Source organism: Populus nigra, chromosome 4 (assembly GCF_951802175.1).
Source record: "Populus nigra chromosome 4, ddPopNigr1.1, whole genome shotgun sequence".
Classification (NCBI taxonomy): domain Eukaryota; kingdom Viridiplantae; phylum Streptophyta; class Magnoliopsida; order Malpighiales; family Salicaceae; genus Populus; species Populus nigra.
Genome location: NC_084855.1, coordinates 4440977 through 4453660, shown reverse-complemented (window position 1 = coordinate 4453660; position 12684 = coordinate 4440977). Strand labels below are relative to the sequence as shown.

The window sequence follows — 12684 nt, the reverse complement described above, 5'->3', positions numbered from 1 at the left end:
AGAAGGCTAAAAAACATTTTTAATTCAAGAAAAGAAGTATTTTCAGCATAATTAAAGTGAAGGTGTCAAAAATTATTAACTTCATCTATTTTTAGAAAACTACTTATCAAGTAAATAAATTAATTGATATATAAATCAAGCTCTTTATGAAACACCTTCTAACATATAAAAATAATTTAATTTTAGTATATTGAAATGCTTAAAATAATTTTTCATAAATTCATAAAAATTCTTAAAAATATATTAAAAACACACTAAAACTCTTTAGTAACATATTAAATAAAAACAGTAAATTTTAGGGTCCTAAATATTCAGGGTGAATTGCACTCTCCAATTAATCGAGAGTGGACTTAAAAATATTTTTGTTCTTACAAATCTATAAATTACATATTCAAGTGACCTACTTTCAATGACCATAACTCTTAACCCACAACTATAATTTAGGCAAATAACTTATCAAATCAAAGAACTCACGGCATACTATAAGTAGGTATAACGTTTATCGAAATACTAAATTTTGGTGACTTGAAGTTATAAATTTATAATTTTTTTTTTCAATTTTTTTCACTATTACTTCAAATTATTCTATTAAAAGCATATAAAATCGCTTCCAATAACTTTCTATCAATCTAAGACTCTATTAGTATAACACTTGCTTTTTAAAAATGATTAAAAATCAAATATTATAAAAACTCTAATTCTTAAATCTTTCTTAATAACCGTAATATACACGTAAAAACCTAATTAAAAAGTAAAGACAGAAAACACACACCTTAAATTGATTAGAAAAAAACAAAGATTTTGGTCGTGAATTAAATATCGTCCTTGATTTTCCTCTTCCTCTCTTTGTAGGTTTTCTTGTTCGACAAAATAGAATATAAGTTGCTATAGAGTTTTGTTTTCTTTTTATTCTCAAAATTTTTATGTAATTACTAATATACTCACCATTACTTATAATACCTTTAATTAATAAAAAAAAGTATAACAAAAAAACCTAATTAATTATTTTATTTTATTTTATTCATATATATATATATATAGCAAATTGTGTGAAACATCGTAATTAATTATTGCCCCTCAACCAAACCATTGTCACTTGTAATTATTCATCAAAGGATAATATTGGCATCTTCGATTAAATTCTCAGGGTATTATAAATCTGATACCACCCATTAAAATCAAATAATATAGATATAATATATATGATAGTAGATAAAAAGAAATCTAAGAAATTAGACATCTTCATTAATTTACTTTTCGTAAAAGAAATGAAGTAGCTGGACCATGATCTGGTTGCAGGAGACATTAATGGCGATTTAGCATGTTTTGCTTACCCGATCAAAACAGTACAAAAGAATGTACTAGCATATATAGCACCGAGTGAAAGTAAATTGATCACAATATATTTTTCAAGGATTTATAAATTTGATGGTCACGGCTGCACCCGAAAAGGTCTCAAGTTCAATGTTACAAGAAATAATAAAGGGTCAATGGGCTGTGCAGAAAGTAGTACAGCCACCTCTCAAAGCAAAAACATTGTTACTTTAATGCATGGAAGAGGACCACCACCTTTATCAGAAGGTAACTTGTAACTTCCAAAGAAATGCTGGATTCCTGTGAAAGGCAAACGCGACTGTACGTCTTGTTGAAAGGAAAGGGTCAGAGAGAAAACAAGGCAGTAAATGAAGCCCGTGGTAAACTTCTCACAAAGGCAATGAAGCTTTGGCCATATTTAGATTCCACTCCACTATGGAGAGGAGTACTGTTTGGTGACATATTTCTACAATAATTTTGCTGGTTTTTCATTCTCATGTTGGGGACAGTACTATATCCAGTCTTTTTGAAGTGGATACACATGTTTGCTTGATAAAGCAGCTGGGGGGACGCAAGATGTGCAAATTATGAAAATATGCTAGATTGAATCAGATTACTCGAACATGGAATTATCTACGTTATATTCTTCATGTGGGATTCCCACTGTAAAAAAAGGATCAATCAATAAGTTCTTCTAAGAATAAACTTGTGGCCTCGAAGTTTTTCGATAATCTTCACCGAGAAATTCTTTAATTTAGCCTCTTGTTACCTACTTATTCCACTTTCTTGCGTGACTGTGGCCATGGTATTCTTTTTGGAGGTTCTATTCTTCGAGGTCAAAACATCCATAACCTAGCATTAATTCTAGGTATTTAACCAGATACCTTTCTTTGTGCTGTCAAAAGATTTCTCCCTTGTTTATACATAAAAGAAATGCCCTAAAACCAGCTTTATCAATTCTGTATATAAATCTGGGTCCGGGTATCAGATTTAGATTTCATAATTTAGATAATATTGGATGTGATGAGCGCCTAAAGTTGGAATATGATAAACTCTATAGGAAACGCGTGTTTGTCAACTATGCACTCAAAAGCATAATGCTACACTAGCTACTAGCTAGCATACTAATTGCAATGCAAACCCTACAATAAACTGTTAAGCATGGACTCGTGCCTTTGTTAACGCACCTTTGGAGATGCAATGGTGGTTGTGATAATTGTTAAAAGCCAATCTTGTTGGATCAATGATTGATGGAGTGGTCAAAAAGTTGTATAGCATATTTCTCTTCATCTGTCTTCTCAAATTTTAGATCAAATTGAAGTCTCTTAAAGTGATTTGTGGATGTGCTTTTGCCAAAAAAAGACGAGTTGTGGGTCATGTAACCAACAACACCTTTATCTACGGCCGAGGAGTCCAGGAATTGCAGAGAAAAAACTAGATCGAGGAAACAGAAACATCAATCATTTTCTAATGCAAGGTTAACAAGTTGCGTGGGATTCCTTAACGTAGGAACTGATTATGAGAGCGAGTGATGCTGGTAGCTAATTAAGCTACATATTCATTTCTTGTCAAGCCAATGCAAGGAGAGGCTTGAGCATGTGGGATTGGAACGACTTTGGACCCCATGATCATTGTCTGGTATAAGATTACAAATAATCGCGCCTGACGCTTCTGCTCAAGCAGCTAAGCAACTCTGGCAGCAATCAGAAGGTTCATATCTTCTTCTGCTACGTTATTTGTTTGTTTCTGAGTGGTGGGTACAAAATACAACTCAAGGTATTATTGCAGCTTGAACTATGTACTTTGGGGACTTACCAAACAAGCATCAACGAGTTCTAGTAGCAGAAGAAGATACCTGCAGGGTTAAATTTTTTTCAAAGGTAAAAAAAAATGTTCAGGCCATACAATTATTTATAAAGAAGCAAGAAAAATATGAAATCTTGATTAATGATTTGGTTCCATTTAATAAGTTTAGTTAATTTAATAATATAATTAAAAAATATATAAATAATAAATAAAACAAACAAAAAAATAACAATAATTAACTATAAAAAATAAACTGTTAATATGATACTCATTAAAAGAAAAAAGAAAAGCCCATTGTATATTCATCATCGCTCTATTGTAGACACCACTCCACCACCAAAAAGCTCTTTGAAACGGTTCTAATGTTACTAGGAAAAGCTGCACAACAACATTAAAAGAGATCGCATGGGTCATTATTGCAACGACCTAGAAAGCAAATCAAATAAAATATTATGAAGTGAGCATCTCATACTTAATTTAATTTAATTCAATTTTTTAAAAAAAAAACTAAATTTAGCAAAAAATAACAATAAAAAAACTTGAAATAACCCATATTATTTTTAAAATTAGTGAAACATTCTATAGAAAGCAAATAATAATAATAATAATAATGGAGCTCGATCTCCAAATAAATAAATGTTGAATGATAAAACTGAAAAAACATAAGCTTATAAAAGCAAAAGAAAAAATGCAATTCTGGACAAAATCTCATAAACCTGGGTTAATCTCTCAAACTAGCAACCCGTGAAATCTTAGACCCAGACTCAATCGAGAAGCAATTTTCAATCAAATTTAATATTGAAATATAAAATCAAGAAAAAATATCAATTTAAAAAATTTATCAAAGTAAAAAAAATATCAATTAAAATAACGAGAATTAAATTTGAAAGAAAAAATAATTGAATGTCAGGTGAAGAAAACAAGGAAAAAAGATAAAAAAAAAACAAACATAAAAAAAGAAAAAGTCATTAGTACCAACCAGAGGTCAATAAACTATATAAACCACCTAGAAAAGAAAGGGACATCAAGATGATTCCAACACCGTCGAGACCATCTTTAATAATATTGGGCACCTTGTAATGCCTTTCACTTTTATTTTTTGAATAATATTTTATATTTATTAAAATACTAAATTATTACTCAATCAATTTGATTATAACTAAAAAAATCAATATGAAAATATGAAAAATTTCATGTCCTTAGTTAAAAATTTTTTACTTTTAAGAGTAATGTAATTATTTTATTGTGCTTAGAAAAGGTTAAAATTTGAAAAAAAAAACCCTAAATATTAGTTAAATAAATTTTACTTTTAAAATAATTTTGTTATTTTACAGTGATTTAAAAATATAAAAAAATTAAGTAGTTCTTGATCAATCTAATAATAATTAATAAATATTGTAAAAAAATCATATTATTACACTAGTCCAATACATTTGTGCGAACAATAAAATCCTAATCCATTTTATTTTTTTAATAATTAGCCATTCTAATAATTAAGTTGAGGTGCAAGATGCCTTGGGCACCTTGTAACGCTGATTTTGAAGGGCATGAAACAATGGGCGATGATGGGGCATGTCATAATCTAAGGAATAATGAGTACTAGTTTATTTTACTTCTTCTAGTTTGATTCTCATGACATGTCGTGGGATAAAAAAAAAAAATTTCAACAAAAAAAAAATTGGTATTGTTAATTATTTTTTACCATCGAGAAGAATTTTACTGCAAGCTAAAAAGTTTGTAGGTATATTTTATAAAATAAATTGATAAATATATATATTAATAAATAATAATAAATTTGTTAATTATAATCAAAACTTGAGTAGAAAATTAAAATAAAGATGTTATTTTTTAAAATAAAAGGATAAAATATTTTTTTTAGTTTGAAATTGGATTCTGAAAATTTTAATTTATTTAAATCAATAAAATTAAATTTTATTTTATCGAATCAAGTATAAATTCAAAGTCAAAACTTATTATTAACATTATGATAGCCCTGTATAAAACTAACTAAAATAAAACTTCAAATCAACTTAATGTGCAATGAATATATTGAAAATAAAAAAAATTAAATTAAAAATAAATAAAGAAAAAGAAGAAAACACAACCCATTATAATTAAATTATGTTTTTTCTATGTGTTGTATTTTTATTATTTTTTATATATTTATGATTTCAAACACTATTTCATAGTTTACCAATATTATTTTTACAAAACAACACTACAATTATTAAATTAGAAATAAAATGAACCCATAAAAAAAACAAAATAAAAAGATTGAGTTTCGTTAAATGGGAAGTAAAAGTACCTAATTTTTTAAAAAAAAGGCTTGAAAGAAAAAAAAAACTTCGAATGAAAAAAAAACAAAATTAAGGTGGTTCACCCCAAATTTTTTAATTACGTTGGTAATTATAATTGCTAATAGTTCTAGAGTGACAGAGGTCGTGAAACGACAAAAATAAAAATAAATAAATTTGCAATTCGAAACGAGTTGATGCCAACAGAGATTTTCACTCTACGCTAGTTAATATGATTTTCAAAGTACTGATTTTTTTAAGACTTTTTAAAGCAGCTCCCTTCTTTAATTTTAACTACTTGAAGCAATCTAGCATAGCCAAAACCAAATAGTTCATTACTTTCTCCCCACTTTTCTTACAGAACTCCTTGATGGCATCAATGCTTCAGACTATCTTCTTTTTAGCATTTTAGTTCAAGCTTCAACAGGATATCACGTACTGAAAGTAAGACGATGGAGAGCTCATACTACACCTTTCTGAAATGATCATTATCAAACACAGCCTAATAAACCTGAACATCATGAAACAAAATAACAGAGGGCAGCGCAACAGCTAATACAATTTAATTTGTAAGTAGTATAATCAATTCAACAAAGCACTTTACATATAGCATAAACCAAATTTACCATTTTAAAAGGACAACGAAAAGGATAAAATGATAGGTTATGGTGCTCATCACATAAGCATTCTGCTCCATGAGAACTCACCCGCTAAGCCTTTCTTCTTCACACGCTTCACAAGTTGACAGCATGAAGTGATTGTTCTTGTATGGACTAACCATTCCATGTGCTTTCTTCCTGAGAAGATCAGGAACAACCAAAACAGCAACACAACTGCAACAGCCATCCAGATCCTTTAACCAAAGCATGGAAAGAAGCTTGCAAGACCTGCTATCTTAGATGTCCATGGAGGAATCATTGGAACTGGGAAGATTAGGATCCCTATTATGGTTCTGAAGAAAGTTGGGCTCATTCGCGCGGGTTCCATTTCCTGACAGTGAACCACCAGGTGGACAGTAGCCTCCCTGAGCAATGTGATAGTTCTGGAGACTCCTGCGAACAGGGCTTGACAAAGCATTTGAGAAAACTGTATTCTTAGGTTGTTGATCACAGTGTTCAGTGCGGGTGCCCTGACCAGTAGCTGGCAGGCCAGACGAGCCCGAAGAAACCAGAAAGGTGGAATTTGTGAATGGAATAGGTTGGGAATTCTGATGTTGATGTGGCGTTCTAGGAGACATTGATGGTTCTTCTCCACAATAGTCCAATTCATTCTGCATCATGACCACAGCATTACTCAATTTTAGATACAATCAAGTTATTATCAATACACATTAGCAAAATCCACTTCATTTCATATCTCGGCTAAACAATATACATGGATCAGTTACATATCTAACATATAACTGTCTTAGTCACTCATAACATGTGCACGCGCACATACATACATGTGAATCGAGAGAAAGAAGATAAAACCAGCAAAACCAAAAGATAAGGAACAAGGAAAAGACAATTAAGCCAAGCCTAACAGGCATGCATCCATATTTATCTGATAGCTCTGTGTAGAGAAATATCTCTGTTACACCAGTGCTCAAATAAGAAGGTTTTACATGTTCAGGTGACTGGCATGAGATTACTATTTAATTGACAATCAAGTTCATCAAGTTCTCTTTTACGTTGTGTTAACAAACAATGCCCAAATAAAAAGGATCTACAGTGTTCAGGTGGCTAGAACATGGTTAATGTCTAATAAGGCAAAGAAAAAATGAAAGGCAGTTATAAGGACACTTGACAATAATGTTCATCTTAATGTACCACAAGACAAGTAAGATTTTCATGTTATATATGAAGATGTTCTCAGTATCATCATGAACAATTAATTCCAAGAAGAGTATCGATTTGACTTTACACAGATATTTCATATATCCAACCATGGTTTCATGGCTAAGGAAGTATCAATACATTTGCACATACACAAGAAGCAAGCATATGGTGCGTGTTGTATGTCAGTACACACACACACATGAAAGCGCACACACAAACAGTAGATTGAAATAGATCAGGCAAGAAGAATAATTGACAAGAACCTGTATGTAATTGATTATATCAAATGTTGTCACCCTAGATCCTCCCTCTTGTTGTCTCCAAATCCATTGATAAAGTTTTTCCTGAAAACAATATGACCAGGCTAAATAAGCAAATTCAACAAGATAACTAAGCTTGAAAGAAATCAATCAAGGTCAGTAGATAAGTCTGGTTGAGAGGATATATGTGATGTGACAGCTTATATGGCATTCAACAAGAGATAATCTTCCAATTTGGAAGCTAAAAGCATCAAAAGAATAAGAGCTAGGTCAAGATCACGTGTTGTGAGTTATTCTGTAGGTTCTAATGAAAGAAAAATTGTATCGAGAGTAACTGGGTGTGTTTTGAGCAGGTATCGGGAATGGCATACAAATCTTTTATTCTTCATTTTAGAGTTTCTCGTGGCGCTGTCCCATTGTCTCTTTTACTCTGCAGGTGGAAAAGAGCAGCAGGCTGTTTTGGAAGAGAAGTCCATTGTTCTTGATGTTAACTGCATTTATTTTGTGAAATTTCATACTGTACTGAATAGACTATCTATCTTAAAGTTGAAAAGAACAAAACAAATTTAAATGCAAAACCAAAACTGACCAAACAATTGCCCTACAAATCATTTTCATAACCAAATCAGTCATTTTCATCTGTAATTTTTAACATGAAACACTCTGATATAATCTCAAACACAGCAAAACGTTTTAGTTTTGAACCAAAACCACCACTAAGCTCCTTAACCACTCTCAGATAAGGAATACCCGGCTCAGGACTACTTCAAAGCTTGTTCACAATCAGTATTCTTAGTAAACGCCCTACGTATGCCAAAATCATATCTGTATTTAGTTAGTTATACAAAAAAAACTAACAGAAATTTATTTAAGAGCTCATGCTCCACAACTTAAGATGCATGAGAAATGGGGAAAAGGCCTAGACACTGGAGATTGCAATGATAAATGGGGGTGTATGGTTAACGTGAGAAAAAAGTTTGCGGTCTTAACTTCTCACTAGAATCACCACAGAATGCATACCCAGTGATACATGCAGAGAAGGACCGTCTTTACTGGTTGTACTGATTAATATATTATACTGCTCTAACAAGCAGGTGCTTAACCAAATTGAAGAAGGCGATCCCATTCCCTGAACTTAGAAGCAGCCAGCCTCATGATTATGCTATAGGAAAAATGATTTTAAACTTCTATATGAAAAGTAGAAAGGTTGCACTTTAAAAGCATGTGTAAAAAGGCAAAGTACAAAATGAAAACCATGACAAAGACTTGTTTGAATTTCAAATAGCATGTGTAAAAAGGCAAAGTACAAAATGAAAACCATGACAAAGACTTGTTTGAATTTCAAATATTTATATTTCTTTGATACCTTTATCTTATGCCACCATTTAGCTTCACCCTCACAGAAATTATAGTCCACATTTTCTCTTCGAGCTCTTCCATAAACTTTTTGCTGACTATCAAATAATCAATGAATAGCTATCATCCAAGACTGTGAAAACATGTTCAATCTTCGGGCCAGAGTCAATCAATAAGAACTACATTTTCAGCTTCTCCAATCTTCCCAAGACAGACCAGTTCCATCCCAACTAGACTTACTTTCCTTTTTAACTTTCAGAGTACTGAAAAGTCTATCTCTTTGAAACCCATTGATCCAAAATTATAGGAATATGCTTTTCTTTCTAATCCTTATGCTGGCTTTTATAGGAATATGATTTTCTTTCCAGCCCTTATCCTGGCTTTCTAACTGTCTCATCCCCTTAATTAATTGGAAAACACATTCCATAAAAACTATCTATTTTGTCTTGTTAAAGTACTGAGCCACCATTTCATGTCTCTCACTCACATAAATCAAATTCAAAACTGCTATTCCTGCAAAGCAACTGTTTGTCAACATCAAAGTATCACGTGATACAACCACTTGGAAACAAAGGTGACCTTCTACACCACCAATCAACTAGATTACCGTTTACAAATTGAAACTATCAGGAGTTTACGAGCTTGTTTCTAGGTTCACGACAAAACTCTTCCATTTACAAGTATTACACGGCCATTAGCACATATGAGCAAATTCATAATCCAAGAGAAAAAGCACTCCAACAACTCCAATTTAAAAGCGAGGTCCCTTAAAGACTGAAACCTTCTTTTCCAAGGCAAACCAGCCAGGATTCTATTGTTTCTCCATCACACAAGGTATCAAAATACTCAAATCCCGCTTGCTTCCTTAAATGGGAATGTTTAAAAAATTGATGCTTTAACAAATCTACCTCCTCAACAGTCAATTATAACGCCAATCTATTATAACCATTCAAAGCGCAAGCCACCCAGAAAAAAGTGAAAAGCAAAGTACTACATTCAACTGCAATGATAATTAACAACGCCAATTAACAAAAAAAAAAAAAACTAAATTAACAGACAGTAACTCCAATGTGAATCCATTAACAAAACCACATAATGTATCCATCCAGCCATAAACTTCGCAAATCAACCAGAATCAAACCACCCATGTAAGTTTACACCAAAAAATCGAAAGGGGTAACCCCTAAACTAGACTAACAATAAAAAAAAAATTCAGTGAACCAATGAAAGGAAATGAAAAAGGTACGAGCCTGATTGATCAAAAACAATAACTTTTCCATAAAGGAAAACAACCCCACCAAAAATAAGCACATATACCCACAAAAAAAGCGCATATACAAACAGATATTCAATAAATCAAAGAGATAAAGAGGGAATCTTACAAGACCATGACGTTCACCGGCTTGGAAAGAGAGTTTTTGGTGGTTCATAGACTGTGTGTAAAGCTGAGACAGGGAGTTTGCAGCACTGCAAAACGAAGCGTACATGGTCCGATCCACCTCTTCCAGGCTTGTTGCTATGGATTTTCTCTTCTTTCCCATCGTTAATAACAGTTAGTTAATTAATTAGATTTTATATACAGGGATAGATTGAATTTTTTTTGGCTAAAAGAGGAGAAGATGAATAAAAAGGGTCTCTGGTTTCTCTTTGCTTCTTCTCTAGAGAAGAGGAGAATGTGGCGTGTTCTTGTGCTCCTTGTTTTTTTTTTTTTTATAAAAGAGATTAGAGAACAAAAACAAAAAAGAAAGGTTTTTAATGCGAGAAGAAAGGGTGTGTGGTTAGGATGGTGGGTGGTGGTGGCACAGTACCCCAACTCCCTTTACGCGCATACCATCTCCTTTTCCATTTTTAAAACATGTTTGGTATTTTAATATTTGTTTTTTAAAGTATTTTTTATTTAAAAATATATATTTTTTAAATTTATTTTTACTTTTAATATATTAAAATAATTTAAAAATATAAAATAAATATAAAATAATTTATTTTTTTAAAAGAACTTTTAAAATGTAAAAATAAATGAATCTTAATTTTTACCATGCCTTACAAGGATTGAAATCCAATTGACTATATGTATTCAACATGAAATAGTATTTTTTTTTCTAAAAAGAAAATTGTATGTGTAAGTTTTTTTAATGTATTTTTGTACATAATTTTTTTTTAAATGTAAATCAAAAAGTGTATGTATACATGTAATCAAATAAATTGAGAACATGTTAATAAAAAAAATCATTAACAATAAATGATGATGGAAAAAAATAAGACACATATATATAAATCAAGATATTTGACTTCACAATATAGTTCTTTGATCTTATTGTGTTTAATGACTTTATTTACCAAAATTAAATTTTTATTTAATCAAACAATAATAGAAATGGACACAAATGAAATTAATTGAATAAAAAAAAGAGAAAAAAATATTATATAAGGTTACACATATTAGAAATATTATCCAAAAATAAATATTTTCTATTTATACAAAACATAAAATGAAAATTATAGATGAATTAGAATAATCTCTTTAAGAACTAAATGTATATACAGAATGACTAAAAAATTAAAGCAAGCTAAATAAACAAAATAAATGAGAGAATAGATATTAATTTAAATCTAAATTAAAAAAATTATTATGAAAAAAAAAACATATAAAAAAAGTCATTAAAAAAACTAATTTAAAAGAAAAAAAAGCCAGACATTGTTTGGCCTAGCAAACTATGCCAATGAGTTTGGGCCCTTTAATTTATTTTTTTTTTGGAAAGATGGGGTGGACTACATGTTGAAAAAAAAAAGCAGAAGACAACGTGTCATCTATTTTTGTAAAACCTGACATAAATTTTTATTTATCGCGATGGTTCTAATGGTTGTAATAAAATCATGGCCAAAATTTTATCTTGCGAGAGTTAGAGTAAAATTTTGAAAATAAAATGACCAAGTTAAAATTTGAAAGAATTAAAAGGTTACGTGAGGGGTGAAGTTGAATAGGATTAAAAATAAAAAAAATTAAGCTAAATATATAAAAATGGGTGTCATTTGTGTCTCTTGAAAGAGAGGAAACCACAGGGGACAACCTATTCCACTGGCCATATCTACCCTCAGATGTTTTCTAGAAAAACACTATGCTTGGTAATTAGAGTCGCTAGACTTTTTCTTCTTCTTAAACCATTAGATTACACTAAAATTGGGATATGTGGTGAGACTATATATCCTCTTGAGTCTGTACGGTGAAAATCAAAAACAAATACTTTGACAAGAAATTAACATATCGTGAATAAAATGCTATCAATTTCAGGTCATTTTGGTTTATTCTCAATCTACAAAGATCGAACCGTCCAATTTTTCTAAATTCTGGGTGTGCGCTGCAAACCATTATGGTGCATGGTTTCTCTATTGGGTTTAGATTGACTCTTATCTGGCTAGGAGTCATTGTCATCAGAACTTGCTAGTAAGTTTTGTGTTTACTGTTACAACTCATTTAGTCGCTATTTGAGCTATTGTTTCAACATCATTGTTATGTCCTGTTATTCTAGCATTTAAATCCATCATTTTTCTTTGAATTACAAGGTGGTAAACCCCTAATTGATGATGGTTTAGTGTTTGAATGTGTAAAAAAATAGTGGGTAATCATTTGGTTTGTTGTGTTTAAATGTATTGTGATGTTCTAAGATTTTTAGTAAGGATGAAAGTGTAATTTTATTTTTTTCATTATAGGATGTATAAATTGTTGAAATTGTAATTGAGTGTTGTTGTGGTACATGAATAAATAATCGGTCAAGCCTCAATTTGATGAAATATATGAAAATTTTATTTATGTCATCTTAAGGTTTTATTTAGTCT

The 12684-nt window shown here is 30.8% G+C and overlaps 1 protein-coding gene across 1 annotated transcript; it reads right to left on the bottom strand.

The window, feature by feature from the left end:
• Nucleotides 1–5954: 5954 nt before the first annotated feature.
• On the bottom strand, nt 5955–10628 carry LOC133692686 (uncharacterized). The gene is made up of 3 exons (XM_062113792.1): nt 10233–10628; nt 7498–7578; nt 5955–6684 (listed from the first exon to the last, which is right to left on the bottom strand). Exons 1-3 carry the CDS (start codon nt 10389–10391, stop codon nt 6310–6312), a joined length of 615 nt encoding a protein of 204 aa, XP_061969776.1. The 5' UTR covers nt 10392–10628; the 3' UTR covers nt 5955–6309.
• Between the last annotated feature and the right edge of the window lie 2056 nt (nt 10629–12684).

What these genes read in the sequence shown, in the direction of transcription:
- LOC133692686 (XM_062113792.1), bottom strand. Translation starts at nt 10,391, where the DNA reads ATGGGAAAGAAGAGAAAATCCATAGCAACAAGCCTGGAAGAGGTGGAT. An exon ending in CCGGTGAACGTCATGGTCTT is followed by an intron (nt 7,579 to 10,232) that starts GTAAGATTCCCT and finishes TATTGTTTTCAG; the next exon opens with GAAAAACTTTATCAATGGAT. An exon ending in ATATAATCAATTACATACAG is followed by an intron (nt 6,685 to 7,497) that starts GTTCTTGTCAAT and finishes GTCATGATGCAG; the next exon opens with AATGAATTGGACTATTGTGG.